Source organism: Branchiostoma lanceolatum, chromosome 14, assembly GCF_035083965.1.
Source record: "Branchiostoma lanceolatum isolate klBraLanc5 chromosome 14, klBraLanc5.hap2, whole genome shotgun sequence".
Lineage (NCBI taxonomy): Eukaryota > Metazoa > Chordata > Leptocardii > Amphioxiformes > Branchiostomatidae > Branchiostoma > Branchiostoma lanceolatum.
The window spans coordinates 5,355,398-5,378,642 of record NC_089735.1 but is presented as its reverse complement, the minus strand read 5'-3'; the positions used below and the strand labels follow the sequence as shown (position 1 = coordinate 5,378,642).

General features: G+C 42.3%; 2 protein-coding genes across 3 annotated transcripts; both read right to left on the bottom strand.

Annotated features, from left to right (window-relative positions):
- Nucleotides 1-217: 217 nt before the first annotated feature.
- LOC136448220 (F-box only protein 7-like) lies at nt 218-6,313 on the bottom strand. 2 transcript variants are annotated; one of them, XM_066447487.1, is made up of 10 exons: nt 6,185-6,313; nt 5,549-5,691; nt 4,356-5,061; nt 3,947-4,109; nt 3,321-3,401; nt 3,020-3,109; nt 2,715-2,767; nt 2,336-2,459; nt 1,746-1,783; nt 218-1,586 (listed from the first exon to the last, which is right to left on the bottom strand). In XM_066447487.1, exons 2-10 carry the CDS (start codon nt 5,659-5,661, stop codon nt 1,212-1,214), a joined length of 1,743 nt encoding a protein of 580 aa, XP_066303584.1. In that variant the 5' UTR covers nt 5,662-5,691; nt 6,185-6,313; the 3' UTR covers nt 218-1,211. The 2 variants fall into 2 exon arrangements, with proteins under 2 accessions (XP_066303584.1, XP_066303583.1); XM_066447486.1 differs by having other exon boundaries at nt 5,549-5,723; nt 6,185-6,296.
- A 5,830-nt stretch (nt 6,314-12,143) lies between these two features.
- On the bottom strand, nt 12,144-19,034 carry LOC136449097 (glyceraldehyde-3-phosphate dehydrogenase-like). The gene is made up of 10 exons (XM_066448909.1): nt 18,786-19,034; nt 18,253-18,349; nt 17,566-17,678; nt 16,834-16,924; nt 15,539-15,654; nt 15,043-15,273; nt 14,494-14,572; nt 14,143-14,229; nt 13,556-13,653; nt 12,144-13,128 (listed from the first exon to the last, which is right to left on the bottom strand). The coding sequence occupies exons 1-10, from the start codon at nt 18,806-18,808 to the stop codon at nt 13,059-13,061; spliced, it is 1,005 nt and encodes a 334-aa protein (XP_066305006.1). The 5' UTR covers nt 18,809-19,034; the 3' UTR covers nt 12,144-13,058.
- Between the last annotated feature and the right edge of the window lie 4,211 nt (nt 19,035-23,245).

Here is a 23,245-nt window from a genome sequence, read left to right as displayed (position 1 = left end):
AAGTCCCCCGGCAAATGTTCTCCCTATAGCCGGCGCGGTTAGTCTGGTAGAGACTAAATATTGTTGGCAAAACGAAAAGTAAGCCAACGGCTTTCTTTGGTACTGAAGCAGAACCTTTAAATCTCGTGTTCTGGACATGCTATGGCCCCCTAGCAGCTTTTATGGAACTGCAATGGCCTTTTTGTAGGAAACTTTAAAAGAATAACTCAACAAGAGGTTGATGATTTGAATTTTACTCTTTATTTTAGACCCACGTCAATGTAGATAGACATGTTCATAGCCCACTCGGACCTGATGCAATAAAGGGATTCCTGTCACATTTTACAAAGAATGTACAAACTACCTCATTGGTGATTTTTACATCTAATGGTGAAACCATGACATAACTACTTGATAGGGCCCTTATATTCCTGCTGTTAACTTAACATGTAGTTGTTCTTGTATGTTGATAAGTGCACTTTGCACTAACCGTACCACTGATGAATCTAGATAAATGAATACTTGATAGTATGACACTGTGCTAATCTTCTGACACTATCAATAATAGATCAACTGATCTCAAGTCCTTCAGGTACCTTTATTTGACACAAACCACCACTGTTCAAATTTACAAAGGGTTATCGGCATATGATTGGATCTGCACTTTAGATACTCGATAGATTACAGTACATGATTGAACACATCTAATGGCAAACTGTGCAACAATCAAAAATACAGATGAGACAGATCAAGACATTTTGCCTTTGTCCTAGGGCCACACTGACTTAATTACATGGATGACATATGTGTGTGTGCATCAATTTTCCTGTCTCTAAAAACAATTGTGACCATACTGTAAATTGTACAAAGAAGCTGCAAAACTTGTCATGAATTGCAGTTAAAGTGAAGTCTTCCAAAGTCGAAAAGGATAAAGAATTTATTGACTGGTATACCATGTTCTGTGTGTTCAGCCATTTGTTCAACCCTCTTGACCACTTAGATTTCATAACGAAGGTAACTTTTTTTGTCCAGCTTTTTTTCTTTGCACGCTGGCAACACTTTTGGGGTGCCCAGAGAATGTCATCCATATAATGAAAACAGTATGGCCTAAGCTACAGAACCGGTTTCAGTTGTTTCTGTAGTTTTTTTTTCCATTCCATTATCCATTATTTGATTATACTGTTGCCAGGGTCCCTGACACAGAGGTGGACAGCAGCAAAATTATCAAAGTGCTAGAAGAATTTTGGCATGAAGCCGAACGATGGTGATGGTCCCATCCTTCCCCTGCCTCCGTCTCTCATGCCTCGACCCGGGATCACTTGGTGTTCTGGTAAAGGACCAATGGGATCAAACCGTGGCCCCAGGGGAGGGGGTCTGATCGGCTGGGAGGGGTTAAACCCCCTCCCCATCCCATGGGGGAAGAACGCCCCAGGCATCCCAGGGGGGTATCTGTCGTAGTCTCCTCCGATGAAGCCAGGGGGGTATGTTGGGGGGAAGGAGTGGGGAGGGGTGGGGATGGCCCATGGTGGCGGTGGGGGGTGGAAGGATCGCTGGTGGCGCATCCACTCCCTGGCCTTCTTACGGTCATGATAGTGCTTCTTGTACAACTGCAGTAGAACAATCCATGTATAAAATGAGTCCTTTAGGGTTTTACAGCTATGTACTACTAGGATATCAGCATAAATGCTTAACAATGTAAACAGGTCATGAAACAAAAAATGAAAACTTCAAACTATATTCATGTAGTCTTTTAGATTATTACTTACCTCTTTCCAATCCAGGGTTGATGTTTTATTTTTGAACTCTAAAAAGTACAAAAAGGACACTTTCAGAAAATGTGTAAACATGACATGATCACAAATAAATAGCTGTGCTAAAGACCACTCTAAGTATTGGTCATTTGTCAGTAAGTTATCGTAATACAGGAAAATATGATTATATATCAATTTGTACCTTGATGCTCTTGTATATACAATTGTCTTCTGCCTGCCTACCCAATTGCGCAAACGCAAAACCACTGTGAACACTCCATCTTCTCCCAACTGCAACATTAAATCCCTGCAAACATTAACCCTTTTTACAGTATGTTACTTTCTTACTTTTCTTTATGATACAAGAAACTTTTGAAACAAACTGTAACATGTACAGACATCATCCCAGCGGTGGACTGCTCACTCCTTGACAAAGACTGGTGATGCACAGTCGAAAATTTGGGTAAGTCCAATTTTTATGTTGGAAATTACAGTTAAAACTTCTTTCAGAATGTACAGACCTTTTGACGAATATTCAAACATTACACACAACAACATGTACAGACCTGTTGACACATGCACACATTTCAGAAAAAGAAACTCACCTCCGAAGTCCCTGAGGTACCTGAATCTCCAGAGACTCTGGTCGTTGGCCACACTGTGTAAGTCCTTACAGACAGCTGACAGTCTGACCAGGCTTAACACATCCAGGTGCTGTAACACCATCAACTGTGGACACATTTCATAGGTTTTAGTTTTTTGTATGCAAAGCCTAGGATGGTTATATAAGAAATAGATTTAGGAAATGGTTCTCTTTACGGCTATTTCGGGGGGCCAAGAATGATTACAAAAAAACAGATTTACATGTTAACCAACATCTACTGTTTGTATTGTGTAAAACAGTAAAAAAATCATGTACTATTCTCTGAAGACTTCTCTAAACTCTAAAAAAAAAACACATTTTCCTAGGTGACAACATCTTACCTGAATTTCTGCTGACAGTGCCAGAAGACCATGCAGTGCAGGTAGCCCCAGTACTATAGGAAGGTTCACATTTTGTTATTCAAACCTTTTATCAACTATGAATAACAAAATAACAAAGAGCAGAGGAATTACATACAGTATATTGTAAGTACAATATGAAGTAAGTTTTAGCCCCATAAACTGCCTACGCAGCTGATGTTATGATGTTTTATTGCCTGAGGTTTGAGAAAGTGTATCAAGATTTTGGAGATTTCATGACTTTATTTTGATATGTAGGATAAGAAAAAATGTTTCCCCTTACTTACATTGTCTCATGTCAGCCAGTAGGGGTTGAGCGACAGAATCCTTAAACACTTTAGACAACTGGGGAAGATTCTTGTAGGCTCTGTTAGGATCTGGAGAGGAATTTGAAATCAATTATTAGTAGAAAAAAAGAATCATACCTTGACAATAATCTTAAACCTACAAATGTAGCTGAATATCTGCAATATTCTGGATTGACAATTACATGTATATTGGACATCTAAAGCAACTGCAATGCAGAGTAAGTTAACTTTTTAAAAAGATGCTGCTGTGCGGTAATGATTGAAATGGAATTCTTCTGACCTTGTGGAACATGAAAGGTGAAACTGTCAGTCTTCAGCTGGACCTGGTGATGCATGCTGGGATTGCTCCCAGTGACCACACCTGTAAATACAACATATCAAATAAACAGCATCAGCATCTGTGTTTAGCTGGTGGATGTACCAACAGCAACCACTAAGTATCTAACACCAGCTCAGGAACTATTACACCCATCACTATAAAACCTGTAGGGTTGCTCTCTCATGTCTGTACAACAAAGAGTCTATCTCTGTATCTCTAACGCCAGTATAACCCCCCTTTGACGTAACACACCAGCTTTGCATGCAGCAGCTTGTTATATCACACAGAATGACCTGTCACACCTAACTTTTTCACATCTGACCTTGTTTAAAGCTATCTGATGAGGATGCTGCCACAGTGCTTGGTGGCAACAAGTTCTACTGTACAATTGCTCTAGGGAAAAACAACTTTTTAACATATTGATCCTAGGTTCTCAACTCTGATACTTTCTTTTTTGAGCTGGTTCTAAATACTTAGTAGTTGGTACATCCACGAGTTTATCAGTCATTTTGTACATCATGCATATAGTCTGGATATCTTCCTTATGTCTTCCAGCAAATTTCAATTTGTAAATGTCTGCTACATACCATGAGCCATCAAGAGGGACCCCATAGGTACCAGAGTGAGACTGCATGATGATCCCTCACAGGCCATGTGCCTGTAGGTCATCTTGTACATTCCTGGTAACTTCCAGCCCTTAGGAAGGGTAAAACCATTGATGCTCTCTTGGTCTTGTGGGGAAGATGACTCCTGAGTATGCAAAAAAATTGATGTATACTAGTACACACATAAGGAACAAATACAACACATGACTGACTTCATTGACAACAATCTTATCCAAAATGTCAGAGACATAGACATAAAGATGTTCCAAAATGAAAAGGGATGGAATTACTGAAATGAGCATCAGCAGTAAAAGGTAAGTGGTTCCAGAAAGTTATTTTGACTCTTCTTTATGTAAGAAGGATTGAAAAAGTTTTTGTACTATCTTTTCACCTTTGCTGAGAATCCACTTTCCATCATGAGCACATGCAGCACCACACACAGTGCATCATGTCTACTCTTCACATCATTGGCATGGTAGACTTGTTGCAACACCAATGGCACAGAGTCCACCGTGGCTTCCCGACACAGCATTGGTTCTGAGGGGACCCCTCCCACCCCTGCACCCTCCATTGATAGGCTCTGAGCTTCCTCTTCCTCCACATCCATCAGGTCTTTATCTTCTCCATCTCCATTGTTGTCTGCTGATTCTTCTTCTTTGTCCATCCCCACAGTTTCTTTCTCTTTGTTAAGAAGGGCTTTTGCTGAAGCATTGTATGGGTCTGCCTCTGTGGTGTCAGACTTACATGTATCCTGTTGGTTGGCTGTGACTGTTTTCTCACCATTTCCACAGCTTGCAGGATGTTTTGCTTTCTTTGTGCCATCACTTTCTTCTCTCAGTCCACAAGCTTGTTCTGGGGAGGAATGATCATGAGCTTGTGGCTGAGCTCTGTGATTGGTGGAAGGCTGGGGGTGTTCTGGGGAGGAACGAAGCTGCGCCTGTGGCTGAGAGTTGTGATTGGATGAAGTATGGGGGTCATCAGCTGGCAGGAGGATGTGTATGAGGTCACCAGAAACAATACCAAGATCAGAGAGGGGTTTGTCGTCACCAAGAAGTGCATCTCGGCCATTCAGGCTTATCTCAAATGGCAAGTCATCTCTGAAAATAGAAACACAGTCCTAAACAATCAGTTTCAGTTTTAACTTTCAATACAGTAACTGTTATAGCTGCATATAAAACAGAGAGACACTCCTGTAAGCAACAAAGGGGAAAATACAAAGGCAAAGATTAAAGAGTAGAGTTTTTGGTTTGGTAGGGGTTGATCTAGTCTAATGAATGAATGCATGAGTTTGACAGTTTGGCCCTGGGCCTCTAGCAGATCAGGATTACTCAACGCCAGATCCAGGCGTGTTAACCCTAACTTCAACACTAACACTAACACTAACCATTATACTATTCCATCCTAGGCCTGGTACCTAGCCTGGTACCTAGCCTGGGGTCCTGATTGGCTAAGGGCTGAACTGTCTAGGTGCTGATGAAACATCCTTATGCCCTATTACTAAACAAACAAACCTAAGATAACATTATTTTTAAATTACATGATCTTATAATATGAGGAATAACTGACAACAGTTGCATTTGTTACCTGAGGTCCCCCAGAACAGGAGCCAGCAGGGTCCTGAGCATGCCCAGAGTGTGACAGTCCTGCCCCACGTCTACTCGGGTCTTCTCTCCGCTGATCTTCACTCGTAACTTCATATTTCTCACTCCAGTACTGCACTCTGGGTACTGCATTTGTACATCATCATTCATCATGATAGCTTGATAAAAAAAGACTATGTCATACTAGCAGTGGCGCCTGTTGCAGGGCTTACTTTTACTTGCTCTCTTGTAACATTATGTAGTTCGGGCTATATACAACAACAGCAACATATACAAGACAGTGACTGAGTAACAACAACAACATATACAAGACAGTGAGTAAAAGTAAGCCCTGCCCTGCAACAGTCGCTACGGCTAATGTCTTACCAGGTTAAAATATCAAAAGGGCGTATGAAAAGGACAATAAGAGAAGAGGGGGGGGGGGGGGTGATATCTCTAGATTTGAAAGGTTTTGTTCATGCAGAACAAATTCTTCTGCTGAAAAAATAACCCGACGCAACCGCCCCCCTCCCCAACGCAAAATAACTGGCTAAAATACTTCTTGAACAATATAAGAAGTATTGTAACAGGTCAGAAACGAACAGTATACCAGTAGTGAGCATTTGTGAACCTTTCTTACCTCAAAGAAACGCCATTTGCCGGAACTACGCAGACGTTTATTTTCTGACAGTCACGTCTCGAGTTGGCAGTCCGCCATCTTCGTGTCACGGGGTCAACGGCGCAGTTCACTTTTTCGTAGGGGCGTTTTAATCATTAATATAAAAATAAGGTAATAAAAATTGTGAGGTCTGCTGTTCATGTCAGGCTAAAACCACCAATAATGACGTCACAAATAGACATCGTCGATGAGTAATCAGCAAAGCTGCTTTCACCTTTGACCTTAGAGTCATTTTCTTCTGGCAGAGTCACTTTCTTCTTCTTCAAGCCGATTCTTCTCTGCGTGTCAAGGGCGCCGGATTAAAAGGATAAAAGGAATGCCACAAGTTAGCCCACTGGTCAAAAGTATCTCCGAAACGATTTTGATTCGTTATCTGGGGATATAGTTTTGGGTGTGTCTCTGTGTGTGTGTTTCTGGATTTTTGTAGTCAGCATAACTCAAGAACCTCTCAATGGATTATGATGATATTTGGTATGTGGGTAGGTACTGGGAATACGAAGGTCAAGGTCGATTTTGGGCCCCCTGGTATGTGACATTGGCACTGCAGTAGAACTTCCGTTTTTTCTATCTTTTGAACTGGACGCGCTATGGTCTTGATTTGTTGGTGGCAGATAGTGGAAGAGCTGGACCCTTGGAACCCTTTCGTCAATTTTTCGTCGTTCAGCACCAAGGACAGGCACCGGTATCCACCGTTATGGGTGATATGAACTTTTATGCGTCTGGCGCTGCAGTGTCCAAGCCTCAACTAGTTCTATGTTTTCAAATGGGCCAATATCATCATAATGGAATGAATACAGCAACAGCTTAGAAAGCGTGCTGAGTGCACAATCGTCTTCGGCTTCTCACATGGAAGCACTTGAGTAAAGCGCCACCTTGCGACTCTTGAACGAAAATGTCGTCTACAGAGGATTCTAACTTAACATTCTACGGTCTGTAAGATCATCAGGGTTCATGGTCATTACCCTGTACACTAATGACTAGACAATGTTGTGAATGCACAAAAATGTTATTCTCTACCAGTCTACTTCAAACTACACATTCAAACTGTCTCTTGATTATCTCTGTTTCACATTCCAGCGGCAGACTACCGGGACTTATTGCCGAGAAAGCCAAACAAATTACAGCTTTTGGGCCCGGCACTTTATTCTATACAACTTGTTGTGCAAGAGCCAAGAAGAACAGACGAACGTGATTGGATAGTCCGTCCGCTACACAGCGAAAATAGAGTTCCTGGAATCTAGCACAGAAAATTCCCGGAAAGATTGAAACCAACTACCGCTCGAGAAAACACTCAAGTGCATATTTCGAAAACAATGGTGGCGTCGGTAGGATCCTAGGAAATATGTAGCTTTCAGACTAATGTATGACTGCAGTAGCACCATTTCTGGCGAGTCAGCACAAATGAAGTCAAACATTAGGAGACTTTTTCTTTCCTGTACGACTGGACTGATGATACTGAGGCGTACACCGTTAATTGGTTTCTAATTACATTGAAAAGAGAACCACTATCTTACGTGTCAGACATGAGAGTATAAGGTAACGTTAAAGTTCACGCTCTGCATGCAATCAAACCCACTTCAAAAGACTTGAAAGGGAGCTGCGCTGGAGTTGACGAAGTTTGAATTATTTATGGCGATCATTAATTTGGAACACCGAGGGAGACATAAGTAAGTTAGTTGTTGCACTTCCTCACACGTAAGCTTGTTATAAGCCCACAGACCCGATTACTTTGTGCCAGTTTGGTACCTGTGTGTTTACCATTGGATGTCAGTAGTAATGCACAAAACCTTTATATACAACAGCGAAAGTAAAGTAGATTCTGGCAGCACCAACCCAACGCTACACATCCGTGGTGCTGGGATGCGGCTGATGTATTTCTGAAAGGCTTGAGGCTCAAACATGATCAGTTTCTGCCTCTGTCTGCATTCGGTCTGATATGTAACTTTTTTTGCACCGGGCCTTTGAAAATTATTACTGTGTTTCCGACCACGGCGTAACAGTGGGGTTCAGCCACCACCAACTGACCAGTCTAAGCGGGCCGGACCTTTTAGCCTAGCGGTTAGTGCGTTGGATTCATGAGCCGGCGGCCCGGGTTCGGCGCGGGTTCGAATACCGGGAACCAGGAGACTGTACTACTCGCCTCTTGTTTTTCAATGGTTCCCACACCAGCCCCGTGAGTAATGGCAAAATGTGCCGCACAGGGATATTGAATTTCTTTTAAAAAAAACAGGGTCGGTAAGTAGGATTTCGGCCGAAGTGACCCAACAAATACAATTTAAAACTGTACTAATACTTTCAACACCATATCATGCGGCAATTATACAAATATAGATTGTACAAGCACAAGCATATTAATTAACTGAAGAGATAAGTACAATGTTTACTACGCATTCTTGCATTGATAATGTTTAAAAGCCTTATTAGAAAGTATGAAATATAGAAAGTCTGCAAGAAAAAGTTTCAAGGCTGTTGGAGGAAGTTGGAATTCAATTCAGCACTCAGATGTCTGATCGAAAATATTATGTCCCTTGCCAGCGGTCGATCCCTAGAAAAGCAGGGGTCGGGAGGATTTTGCCAGTTTTGGTCAGGCAACCAGAAACACATAATTTTTTCCCTAGGCCTTACTACCGGCAATTTCGGGATAATCCGCAGAACACCGCCAAAACGTCGGAAATTGATTACGGTGGACCTGCGTTGACGGAACCCAGCGCGATTTCGCGGAGGAAGTGTCACAAGCCGCTACCTCTCAGCAGACGAAGATGTATAGTGATGGATGGTGTGTAAAGCTCCGTCACAAAACCATCGCGGCTTGCCGAGAAACTCAAGTCAAAGCTGACAGAGGTCGTATCACCACTCGACAAGTACGCACAGCCAGATTGAACACTTGTTTCTATCAAAAGGCACACACGTATGCCTTTGTCTCTGATTCACTGCCGCGTTAGCGGACGGTTTAAAAATTCCGTAACTCTCTGAAAGCTTTGCACTTTGATTTGTGACAATGACCGATTAGGTTATTTTTGACACGTTTTCGTTTAGTCTGTACGCAACGTCACCGGTCCACTAGAAGGTATTGATATCAGAAACAAGACGTTGATACCGTCATTGTCTTTAGAATCATTAACGTTTCTTCCATGATTTTATTTTTGTGGGATAGATAGGTTTTCAGAACAAATCATAAATGTTGGAGAAGGTCAGGATCCCGGATTGTGATTCATAGCGTTTTCTGTCTTCCAGTTTGGCGGTTTCCCTTTAAGTTGTAGATCACAGGTTTCTTCGTTATTACTTGTCGGTTATGGTCAAAATATGGCCCTCCAGCAGTGTGACCTTTGTTTCATATGCTTTGAAATCTTTTCTTTATTACTTCTGACTTTCTTATAGTCCACGGAACGGTGTGTGACCTATTGAGGCGTTATTTGTGCCATTGTAGGTATCAAGAGATCTATTTCATTTTCCAACTCCGGCCTTTTACGTCAGGTTGTTTTAAGATCCGCCATCTCTCAAGAGGTATCTCTTAATGACCGAACGGTTGTAAACGTTTGAGCACCAGGTCGTGTAAAACAATTAACGTGTGCGTCATACTGGCCTTTTACAGATACGTTTATCTTGTTTAAGCTCTTCTGGTCGTTTTGAGGGGCCTTTACTCTTCTCTCTAGTGTGGCACTTAAGCCTCGACTACCACAGCGGTAAAGTTTGCATGGTCTATTAACTGTGGACTGAGATACTCCAAATGCCTAGAAAAAATTGTGTGTTTTCGGTTACCTGACCTTGACCCTTCCTTTTTAAGTCGACCATGAGTAAGGTAAGTAAAATTTCGATCTGACATCTGAGTGATGAAAATTCAAAACAGAATCCAAGAAGTCATGCATAATTTCTTGTAGTCTCCTGTATTTCACTCTCTGTTAACAGATTAAGGTTTATAGGTGTGTAGTTAACATTGTACTTCTTTGTTCACTATATTGATATACCTCTGCTCGTACAGTGATATATATTTGTAATTTGTATGAATATTGTAATTTGTTGGATCTGCCGAAATCTGAAAAAAAAGAAAATTCCTACCTATTTTTTTTCAGTAACGTAACCGGAAACACAACATAATCTTCTCAGGCGCAAAATTTCTCTACTTGAGGCAGCCCAAAACACGTACCCGACTGCCATTATTCCCATGATAATACGTTCAGCAGGCCGCGGCTTTTAGAAAGGTTACCAACAAACAGAGAAGGTGAACCTGTGCCAAGGATAGTGCACAGATGTAGCGAGTCATTCTCATGAAAATGACGAAAGCGTCAGACATCACATCATTGGAGTTGCTCGTATGGCGCTTCTTCTTTCAAAATAGCCGTCTTAGAAGCAGACGTCTATACATCGTTTTGTCCTGTAAGATACAAAGGGGTGCATAGAAAGCTTTGCTCAGCTACGGAAGAGTATATGATGTAGACTCTGTGAAGTTGGAATTGTGATTCCAGTATATTTGAGGTACATCTGATGAACAGCTCTTGCTACGTGCTACGAGTACATAGTCTGAGAATAGGAAGGTAGCCTCATGACAAATTCAGGTAGAACACAATAATCCAGGCTGATCCTTTCCAGACACAAGAGAGTTGAAAAAAAATGAATCTTCCAAGTTTCTGTGCCAACTCTTCCATTACATAGCTACTATCTGTCAAGACGGTTCAAAGCCAAGCCGGAATAAAAGTCTGTACGGGCACAGCGCCGATTTTTTCCGCCGCGGGAAGCACTTTCCACCGGCAAACCGAGCTCCAGCGCCGTCATCCGTCCATTACTAATGGATCGTCGAGGGTTCGCGGGAATGCGGGACGCACAAAACGGTATTAGTCTTGTCGTGCTGAAGTAAAGCCTCTGTCTGTGAAATACCGTAAATGGTAACATTTTCGCCGTGGATTAATGTTAAAATGTGTCGACTGAGAGTCTCCAGGCAGACGCACTCTTATGTCAATTAGAATCAGATAGATCAGGTAGTGGATGTTGGACACATGGTGTGCGGAAGACTCTAGAGGAATGCAGTTATGCTTTTGTTTGCCAGTCTCCCCATTCAATTGTTTCAATTGTTGGCAGAGGCTAGACATTCAGCAAGAAGCAAGAAGGAAAGATACGACCTGTGGAATTAAATACCATACAATTATAATCATAATGTCCCAAATAAGATGTAACATAAATAAATAGGTAATGATCTCTTCACCAATTCTTTTACAGAAAGGGTCGTGGGGGTTGGGGCTTGTGAGTGGAAAGGTTATCTTGTTCGCCCAGTAAACCGCCTCATGGCGCAACACATCAGGCTTGTACTGAACAGTACAAGCTGCACACACATCGGGAAAGACCGCTCTTCCTGTCGATACGTCGTATACGCGATCGGAGTGTGGCTCTCCTCAAACACGGGACCTCCATGCTCCGAAGCTAGGTACCCATTTTCACCTGAGTGAATCGAAGAAATCCGTGCCTTTCCTATGGACACAACGTCGAGAAATGTCAGATATGTCAGGGGATTCGAACCAGGACCTATGGGCCAAACACCCTTCCATCACTCAACGCAACGCTTCGGGTCTTGAAAATGACGTACCCTTTTCTTGTTGCGCACGTGAGTGAGTAGTCTCTGTACTGTGAACTTTGTTACGCTGCGAGCCGTACTAATGGACTGGATTCAGGCTGCAAATGGGAATGTACAATATAAAAAACTTTCCTCTATCTGGCATGACAGATACACGTCTGAAAGGACACAAGATGTAGCACCCCGTGTTTGACAGTGCTAACGTTGTTCGGTCTTTTCGGACACCAAGATATCGACAAAACGCGTCACGTCACGTGTAACATGCATGTCCACTGCATTCAGATCTATATGAGGAAACTGTTCCTTGACAATTACAAGTTCCAACCGTGAACCATTCCATATTGCAAAGCCCGGAGGCTGAAAGAACGTGTGAACGTGTAGCATGCGGACTCCCTGTGCCGTTATCCCTCCATTACTGATGGATTGTCGGAGGTCCAGAGGATACCGGGAACACACCGGACGCATCCGGTATGAGAAATACATCCTGTTGCGGCGAAGCCTCTGTTCTAGAAATATTGTCCACAGCTATACATCTTAAACACAACACGGACCCATTTATTACGGACACTGCTGTAGGCCCTCGACTCCGAGCCAAATTCTAGATTCAAAGGTGAGAGGGGAAGGCGAACATCGTCACTATAAAACCACGTAATGAACCTGGATGTGGTCGAAAGGCACCAGGAACAGCGGCGCCCCATTTGTATTACATGAATGGTTTATTTCGAAAAACAAATGCATTGTCTCAAAAATGGCAACCAAAATGGCTGAATTGCGTCAGGACATTACATTATAATTGACAGGAGACATATTTACAAATAGCTTTGTAAGTTAGTTAAAGGTGTACATCACTATGCATAGATTATGTAAACATGCAAGTCATTTACAGAATTTATGATAGGACATAAACGTAAAATTCAGCCAAAGGAAAATACTTTTCTCACATACAATAGATGTAATTCTGGTAAAGAAGACTATCATCTAGAATTGATTACAGCCTTATTTTCATAATGAATGAGGCAACATGAAATAATAAATGTACTAAAGCTTATTCTTAGGTTTGTTACCTCTGTGAATGGGGTATTGTTTAGGGCTTCTGTTGTCTGTGTGTGTGTGTCAGCACTCATAACTCAAGCTCCTTAAAATATAGATTGTTAGGATTTTTCGTATGCGGGTAGATACTGATCTCCTGACGAAACCTACACAGTTCTTTATTTGATTCTTTACTTGATTTGCTGGCTGATGTCCGTGTGCTACACTGGCGACAGTTGTGACCTATTCCTTGCTGGCCATGTACTGGATAAGGTCGACAACACGGCAGCTGTAGCCATATTCATTGTCATACCTGTCGCCAGGAGAAAAAGACATGTCAAAAATTATTAGTATGTTAGAAATCGCTGTCAATGTATTTGATGTCAAATAATCTGTGCTACCCCTTCCACACAGTGCTGTGTGCATTCAACCATGTTTCAATATCAAAATTCACAAAAAATACGCAGTAGTGGAATCTTCAATGTTCACAGTGGCATCAGAGACTATATGATTTAGTTTTAACACAAAGTGGAATTGGACCTAACAATATAAATGGAACCTTCAGATCATTCTACTCTTCAGCTACTTATGCAACTCATCTTGGCACAGACTGTCAGACTAGCCAACTACTTAGAATGGCCAATGATTATAATTTTGTGCTTTACCATATGATTTACCAATCCAAGAGTTTTCATGCTGAGACTGTACCCACTGATACTCATACTCATAACGTTACTTACCAAGAGACAAGTTTCACAAAGTTGTTGGTCAGTGCGATGCCCGCCTTGGCGTCAAAGGTACTGGAGTGACTGTCGCCAATGAAGTCCGAGGATACCACCTAACGTTACCATGCGGGCATACATGTTTGTTAATTGTTAATTAATTTGCAAGAAACAAGTCGTTTGGAATATAATGAAAGCTCATCTGTGTTGGTAGTGATCATAATACGATGCTAAACTTTCTTCCAACACTAAGGTATTCAAGGATCGAATTTTCGACGACCACTGTCGCCTTCTTCAGGATCAATAATGACCAATCACTGCCGAACGTAAGTCGTTTGGAAACAAGTCATCTGCGCCGGAAAAAGACCACGCAGGGAGGGTTTTTGGAGGGTCTTCCCCCAAACTGTGATCATGCGTATGATGATAACAATTACTGTTGATTATAACATTATAACAAATAAATATAATACTACAAACAATGTCTCACATCTCTAGTTCTGTAGAAGACTTGACAATATATAATATACAAAATGGTGTCTACTGAAAACCAAACAATCATGTGGATCTGTAATGAGAATCGAAGCAATCATCAAAATCCAACTTACATCCTCGTCAGTGTATCCCAGATATCCCTTCAGTGGGCCTTTCTCAGACGCAACCTTCACCACAGCCTTGATGTCATCATAGGAAGCCTATTGAAATGGGTTGGTGGAGGGGGCTAATTAGAAAGTTACGAGAAGTGTCACACCTCGGTTTGCCTCAACCAACTAATTTTGATTATCATCTGATCTTGTAAACAATTGGGAAGTTCTTTCAGTAAAGCTGAACTGATTTTCAAGTACACCAAATACAAACAAACATAGGACAAGTGACTAACACGTTGTTTCAAGAATGTTATGAATGTCACTGAATGAATATAAGGTTAGATCTCAGATGATATGCAGATGCATAGTTACTCCTTTCTTCAGTCGGCAGGTCAGGTCAACCACAGACACATCAGGAACTGGCACACGGAATGCCACCCCTGTCAGCTTACTGAAAGATTACAGGAAAACTGTTTGGGAAAATTTCATTCCTTCTAAAGGTAAGCCAGGCAGTCATCCTCAAATTGAGGTGAAGCAATTCCGCTTTGATACGGCTCGTGTTATAGCCAAGCACGCCGGATCACCCCTACACTTCTCGGTAAGTGCGTTGGGCTATTCTACGTGCGGAGGGTTACACCTGAAGCTCCCTCATACACGACGACGCCGACTTCACGTCACCATCCGAAATTATCAATGAAGTCCCTTACAACATGTCCGAGCTGGGTGTCCGACCCTAGGGTCGAGCTCCGGGCCATGGATCTACGGAATTTGATGCAGATGGCCAAGCAGCCGGGTTGGGTTACCGTTTGCACCACCGGGGGGCTTCTAGCTGTGCTTAATGCTATAAGCTGCCAGAAGAACTCAAAGAAGTTGAGCGTCAGCATTGTAGCACTAACACCTGGCTGCAGAATCTTGACTAACCCGTTCAGCTCTGGGATGACCTTGACCACGGCCTTGGCTGCCCCAGTGCTTGCTGGGATGATATTCTGGTGGGAACGCCCATCACGCCAGCCCGTCTCGCTCGCGACGTCCACGGTCTTTTGCGCCCTGGTGGAGGCATGCACCGTGGTCATGAGACCCTCCTCGATGCCAAACTTGTCGTTGATGACCTTGGCAAGCGGGGCCAGGCAGTTGGTGGTGCAGGAAGCATTGCTGTTAACAGATTTGTTTAAAACAAATTGTGAGGTCACCTCTTGTGCACCATGGTTTACATGTACAAAACAAACTTTTTTTTTTCTAAATTCTAAAGCATTCTTACTTGTCCAGCTTAATCCACGGATCTAGTCATTCATCAACTCAACCAACGTATAGCAAGTATATATAAGGCAACAACTACGATTGTACTACTAATACAACTATAAAATTTAGGCACATATAATATTCACATTGTCCATCCCATATTTCTCATGGTTCATACCTGACAATGTCCATGTTCTTCTCATACTTTTCCTGATTGACACCCATGACAAACATCGGCGCATCAGCAGAGGGGAATGTGATGATGACCTTCTTAGCTCCAGCATCAATGTGAGCCTAAGATACAGTCAGCAATTGAATCAATCAATAATAATTCTATTTGCAAGTTTTTGCCCGAGGGCTAATTGCAACATTAAACAATGTATAGAAAAAGACAAAGTATACAGATAGTGCAAGTTAAAAGTGGTGGCAAGTGGAAGAAGTGACTACTTATTCTAAGAACTGCTACTGAATGCTATCTAAACTTTTGAGGTTGACTTCTTTTTTGGAAGCAGTGGAAGACGAAGTGTCCCACTCTTTCTGCAATGTGTGGGTTTTGAGAGTTTAACAGGGTTCTAGTTTTCTTGAATGAAGTAATCAATGAAGCAAAAATCAGTACATGTCATTCGTTAAAATTTTTAATGGCTTAGATCAGCCATTGGTCCCAAATACAAACTGTTGGTTTTCTCACCATTTCCATCAATCAGACCTTTACTGGCAATACCTGAGCCAGCACATCTCAACCGATATTTCAGTCTTTAAGCTACCAACCCTTTCGTCACCCGGTTCCGGTCGAAAATCGTTGGTCATCATTTGGCCTCCCATCAACGATATTTACATTGGTAAATTCCTAATAAGTCTGCCCTTAATGGCTGGCTACAACGAGAGCTGTTGTCCCACTCAAAGAAAATAGCAGCTAGAAATTTATATAACGTACGAGGGGTGATCAATGAGTTCTCAGCCTCACCCAGCAATAAGGTACGCAACTCAAATGTCGGGGCATAATCATAAAGTATTCAGCCTTTTTTGTATGTCTACCAAAATCTAAATCATTGTGCTAATTACTGTGCAGGCCACACCCAGTAACGTTAGCCGAAAGAAAGGGAAAACATATGGACAGTTGCGCTGCGACCTGAGGTGTGCGGGTCAACTTGCTCTGCTGAAAGTCGGATACCCGCTTCTATCTTGCTGTAATACGAATTCGAAGGGAATCCTCATCAAACATATTGACAATGTCTTCGTAGATTTTAAAGCATGAGGCACACGGGCCAGACAGCTCTGATTACAGTTCACCTTCATTGCTGTACCACTTAGCTAATGGTTTTCAAAAGGACGTCGACTGGAAAGTAGTGACCACGATTATTTGAAATTTGGTGGATATTGACAATCGACTTCATGCTATATAATTATGCCAACAGTTCAATTGTGCATCTTATTTCTTGGTGATGCCCAGAACATATTGATCGCCCCTCGTACCTTTGCCTTGGCGATGGTGGTAAAGACACCAGTGGACTCAACAATGTACTCAGCACCTGCATCTTTCCATGGGATGTTAGCTGGGTGTATTCTGGATGGAAAGATGGGTCACAACTGTTAGCATTCTCAAGGGGAAGCCGAAAAAGGATTTGCGTAGAACATACTATTTGACCAATAAGGCCACACTGATTTGATTATATGGATGACATCATCTGAGCACCCCATAACTGATGCGAGCGCGCATAAAAGAGTTGGATATATGTTGCCATCGTTCTGAAATATAAGTGGTCAGGAAGGTTGAACAAATGCCTGAACACACAAAACATGGTATAATAACAAACACTTCATTTTCTGTTCTTTCATATCCTCTTCTTTCACTTTGAAATACATTTTCAGCTTACTCGTTACACATGGCAGAAAACTACTTGCGCCGGAACATTTTGGCGTGCTCAACACAAACCTTACACTATGTTAGTTGCAAACATTTTTTGAAACGGACGAAAATTGATGCGCGCACGGATGTCATCCATTTGATAAAGACAGTGTGGTTTTAGGTACAAATCAATGAACCCTCTTCACTTTCTCCCATAATTATAAGGTAATACCGGTGAATGTCTGTTTCGGTCACAATTCCTCTCATATGATTTTAAAAGCCTCCAGGCCACTCAAACATAGCCTCGGCATCCATCAATTTTATTTCAAACTGCAAAACAATTTAACTGTCTAACGTACTCATTGAAGACCTTGATTTTCTTGCCGTTGACAACCAGCGCAGAGTCCTCGGCATCAGCAGAGACCTCGCCCTTGAACCTGCCATGGGTGGAGTCATACCTGAACATGTGCACCTGTACAGGGACAAACGTCAATACCATGGCACACCTTCCCATAGAAGGGTAAGACAGAGAGTCAGGTAAGGAAAAATATTTGTCACTCCAGCACAAATACAATGCTCGATACTTCTTTTCTTCTTTTCAGTCGTGTAAAGTGTCTTTTCCCAGGGCACAAGATTGGTGACATGACGGGATTTGAACTCGGAATCTCTTGGAACGTGACTGATCCTCTATACACATGTGATACAATGATATCTCTTACAACCAAAAATACCAATAAACTACAATCTTCTATAAAGATTTTTTTTTGTTTTTAGTTTATACTGATGAATCACCACGAGAGTCGGATTCCCAACAATGAAGTGCTGCTGCGCGGCCTGGTTAGACAACCTCAAAGTAAACAAGTAACATTTGATTGAACATTTGCTTGACAAACTTCAAATGGAATGTCACCAATCGAATGTGCTTATAATTAAATTATCATTTTCTTTAAATATAGATTCAGATATATTCCATTTGACACAATACGTAATACAGAAAAAAAGCTTACGATGTCTGGTATTTGACCTGCCATTTTGCCGGGACTTACCATGTAGTCTAGCGGGATGAAGGGGTCGTTAATGGCCATCACCTCCTGGCCTTTCTCCATGCATGCCCGCAGCTGCAGAGAGCCAACACGACCAAACCTACACGGGATTATGACAGATGTCAGAGCTGTGTTGCGCAGTGGAGGGATTAGAATGGGTTACAACCTTGTGCACGCAGTCTTGTTTCTGTGGTCATGATCTGCTGAAAGATCTGCCCAAATTCAAATGGTGTATTTACACATTTTGTAACAGAAGACAATGGTAAGCCACAAGTCAAGTGATGCCCTACGTGTAGGTTCAAATTCATGCCAACCATGACAGTTTCATGAAGGGTTCTCATGGTCTGACCTTCAGGAATTGTTTTCATTTCATATGTTCAAATGAAAGTTTTGGTGCTGTCACGAATAGACCACCAATGTTGACTTTCTTTGCATTGTTTTAACTTCTACCATTTACAAATGCAATTCTTGTGAAAAGAGGAATATAATGGAATACTTTTAAAAAAGATAAAGTTTATCAGTCAAAAACTACTCACCCGTTTATTCCAACCTTCGGCATGCCTGAGATGTGTAAGGGAGGGTGTAACCAAGGCGAGAGAGCAGGATCTGAGAACACAGTTTCTGTCCTCTACACACTGTTTACGAACACCGGGGCTGTAGGACTAGTGCATGTAGGCTAATGACGTCTGGTTACCCGTTAGCTTGGAGGGCTGCACACTTCTGATCTGACAGACAGTTATGTAACTATTCAAAAGGACTAGGACTTGCCAAGGGATCAAGCTATGTAACTACTTAGCTTACAGCCAAAAAAGGTTATTCAGCTGTTGCACTGATTCACTGGGTTCAAATAGGACCTCTCATTAACTTGGAGGGCTGCACACGTCTGCTCTGTCAGCTATCAATAACGAAGAGGGTAACGTTACTAGGACTTGGCTAGGGATCAAGGTTTGCAACTACTTAGCTCACAGCCAAACAGGGATATACGTCTGTTGCACTGGTTCACTTGGTTCACTGAATTGGTAAGACGGGTCACACCCAGGCATGCATTGGCAAGGGCACTGGACATACATCTACATGTACATGTTAGTAATGTTGCTGGATAAACTCAAAATACAAACCTTGAGCATGACAGCTCTGTACGTGCCACTGCTGCATGTCACATTTTGAAACCCAGTCCTCTTTAATTTGAGACCGTATTTCATCCAAGTACATTGCTGAAAAGCGTTTGTGAAGTATGGCGTAGATCGGGTGAACTCGACGTAAATCATTTTTGGCTGGAATACGTGACTATTGCATTGCAAGCTTAAATCTCTTACATTGTCCGTCCAAGCTGCAAGATTAGTGAAAACACTGTAGGCCACCCTCCATTCTCAGACAACCAGACCCTGGTTTGTGACTTTGAACGATGTTAGACCAATTTAACCACACATTACGAATGATTTATCTCTTGCGTTTTATGGTGAATTCCATGTAGCTGCTACGTATTACTTAGAAACAAAGCTGTCAATTACGCTTTACGTAAAATCAACCTCCTTGGTAAAATACACTGATTACGCAGAAAAGTCATGATGAAGTTATTTGCATAAAATTGATCGTTTCCAGGTCCAGTTATACAGAGATGGTACGAAATCGTTCATTTCATTAAGGGCATTAGGTATGAACGCTGAACACAGCCCCTTCCCTGAGCACAGCCCATGTGGCCTGGTGAACACAGCCCATGTTCTGGTGAACACAGTCCATGTTCTGGTGAACACAGCCCATGTTCTGGTGAACACAGTCCATGTTCTGGTGAACACAACCCATGTTCTGGTGAACACAGTCCATGTTCTGGTGAACACAGTCCATGTTCTAGTGAACACAGTCCATGTTCTGGTGAACACAGCCCATGTTCTGGTGAACACAGTCTAGTCTGTGTTTACACAAGCTCTTGGGCGGAGGTAAATGACCCCCACCACCTCTAGGGGCGGTATCCGTCGGGCCGGTCGCTAGGAGCGCGATTTAGTCAGGCTAAACACAGTCCATGTTCTGGTGAACACAGTCCATGTTCTGGTGAACACAGTCCATGTTCTGGTGAACACAGTCCATGTTCTGGTGAACACAGTCCATGTTCTGGTGAACACAGTCCATGTTCTGGTGAACACAGTCCATGTTCTGGTGAACACAGTCCATGTTCTGGTGAACACAGTCCATGTTCTGGTGAACACAGTCCATGTTCTGGTGAACATAGTCCATGTTCTGGCGAACACAGTCCATGTTATGGCGAACACAGACCCTCAGCTGAACACAGCTTTTGTACCATTGGTCCTTCGTAAGAATGATACGACCCCGAAGGCAATACGTACACTACATCCGAGAAGCAAAGCGTCATACGGTACAGGGAAAGCGCAACTCGTAATGTTAAATGCGAGGCCAAGATGTCTACAACTTATCGTTAAGCTTAACGTCTTATTAATGTGCAGCAAAACACACGTTAAAGGCCGAATCGTACGTCGCCTCGGGGCTAGTCATTTGTCTTAAGCAGTTATCATCGTTATTGTTAACGTTTAGCAGAACAAATAAATGTCTTCATGCTCTGTAAAATATGGGCCGAAAACGAATTTGTTATTATCCCGGTGTGTATCACTAAAGTGCACGAGCAAAGAAGTACATAACGATAACAAGGGGGCAATCTCAAATGGAAGGAATGTCCATAAAAGTTTGAGGACCATTGTAATAAAGTACAGCGAAGAGTGCTTCCGCGTAACGTCACAGCCACCTTGATGCATGGTCGTTGAGCATACCTGAGCTGCCTACGTGCTCATGCCAGAAACTGGCCCCTTGTTGAGCCTGCGAGTGTTAAATCTATAAATGAGCATGTTTATTGCTTATTGTTCATTCGCATACGTACAGACATCGAATCATATGATAATTACAGGAAAAACATGCATGGATGCCAGAAACCTGTATGTTTTTTTGTGGGCCTTCCAAAAAAACTTAAGAATATGAGAGAGCTAGAGTTGTAGTCATAAGGTATACACACATAAGCAAATAAAAGTAACTGATGAAAGAAACAAGTCTTTTTTAATGAAGTGTCTAAATACACCGGTAGCTTGCACATATGAAAACATGTCAGTAAACTCATGTTATAAGTTTTTTCCCACTTGATGAGTGAATTGCGGGATACCGAGGGAGGGATATATCTTTCTACACCTGTCGCCTACGCTTCAGTGATGTCTGGGGCCAAGAAAGCCTTTATATTTTGTTTTATGGCTCTCTTCTTGTAAGACAAACAGTGGTATTAAGTAGCCTTTCTCTGAAACACCCCAAGTTCATAGTTTCACAAATTCAAAACACAGAGAAGACATGGGAAGGTTTTTTATTAGGGATTTCACGGCTCCAATGATATACAGCTGGGTCAGTGTTGCGCCACAGGCAGGGTCGGAACGCTGCATCAGACCACATTCATCATGCGTGTTTTACGCGGAAAAGGCCACGTAATACAGCAGGAACTACAGAAACCCCCGGAGAGGTTACACGAGGCGTTCACTCGTGTTCTTTCATGTGCAAACTTCAATAGAATACAGAAAGAAGACTGGGTGAGGTCATCTTGCTGCTGGACAGAACACTATTACTAAAGGGGTAAACACAAAACGGCAATGAATTGTGATATACCGTTTTGCAAATAAATGGTATGAATATATGCTATAAATCAGATAAGACACTTAACTGTCACTGACGAACACCTTTTGACTGACACCACTGCCTAGCTAGGAGTATGGGTAGTGCCTCATAGCCTAATGACATGAAGGATTTAGTGTTGTATAGCAATGATTACCTGCACTCTCCGCACTGAAGGATGTAAGGAGTCTTAATGAGTTTGGTAAGAAACTTTAATGTGAAAGACATTTGGCCACAAGAAATAAACAGGTAAGTTTTTCATCCCATTTTACATTTCTTATATCAGAGGATTATGCTATGGAAGATCACTTTTCCGCAATGAACGTTTTGGAAAGGGTTGATTTAGAGTTCAACTGTACAAATTTCGATTACTCGTATATTTATCAGAATAATCGAAATAAGTCAAAACGACCTTGTCAGAGACCTTGAATGCGTGGACCATCAGATAGATAGTCTTATTGCAGGCATTTGACACTTGATGTACGATACTACTGCAGACCATATTATCTACGTACTGCTTTCCACGATTACCATATTTCAGTGATGCTTTTAACTGCAGGGCCACCACCACCTACAAGGGAACTCCTACAGTTGACACATCACAGGAGAGACTGATGACGACTTTGCCAGCATCCATTCCAACCTCCTTGTGTGTCGTGTTGGCGCAACGGTTAGGATGTTTGGTCCCGAATCCAGATGTTCTGGGTTCCAATCCCCAGGCTTGCCACCGCCATGTTGTGCCCTTGGGAAAGGTACTTAACACGACTTTCCTCACTCCGCCAAGGGGTCAAAATTGGTACCTGACTTCGGTTGGCCAGGCAAATGCGGTGGAAGGAGAGGGTTGGGCTCCGCCTTCCACTACCGTGCCGTAGATGCAGTGGATAACAACACACTGCCTTCACGGCCTCAAAAGGCTAAATGACTGCATTTACCATTTCCTTATTTCAATTCCATCCCACAGTACGCAAATGTCCCTACGGAACCATGGTTTAATCGTACATTCAATGGACGGATCGACTTGATCAACCATCATTGATATAGCACAGTGATTCGATGTTCTTCGGCTTGGCCTGAGATGAACAGAATATGCTCCTTCAAGTCAACTCTTAAAGTAATGTTTTCCAGCCTATTTCATTCGCCGCTCTCTCGATTTAATCAGTCAACACGGGCAGCAGACAAGCATCTATTGTTCGAACGTTCGTGTTGTGGCACGAGGGACTAAAGCAATCTTAACCAACACCTGTTCCCTAAAGGATTAGGCAAATATCCATGGTATTCATTCGTTGCCATCCACGACAGCGAAAAGTTCTTAATAAGTAGTGATGTACTAGTCTGTGAC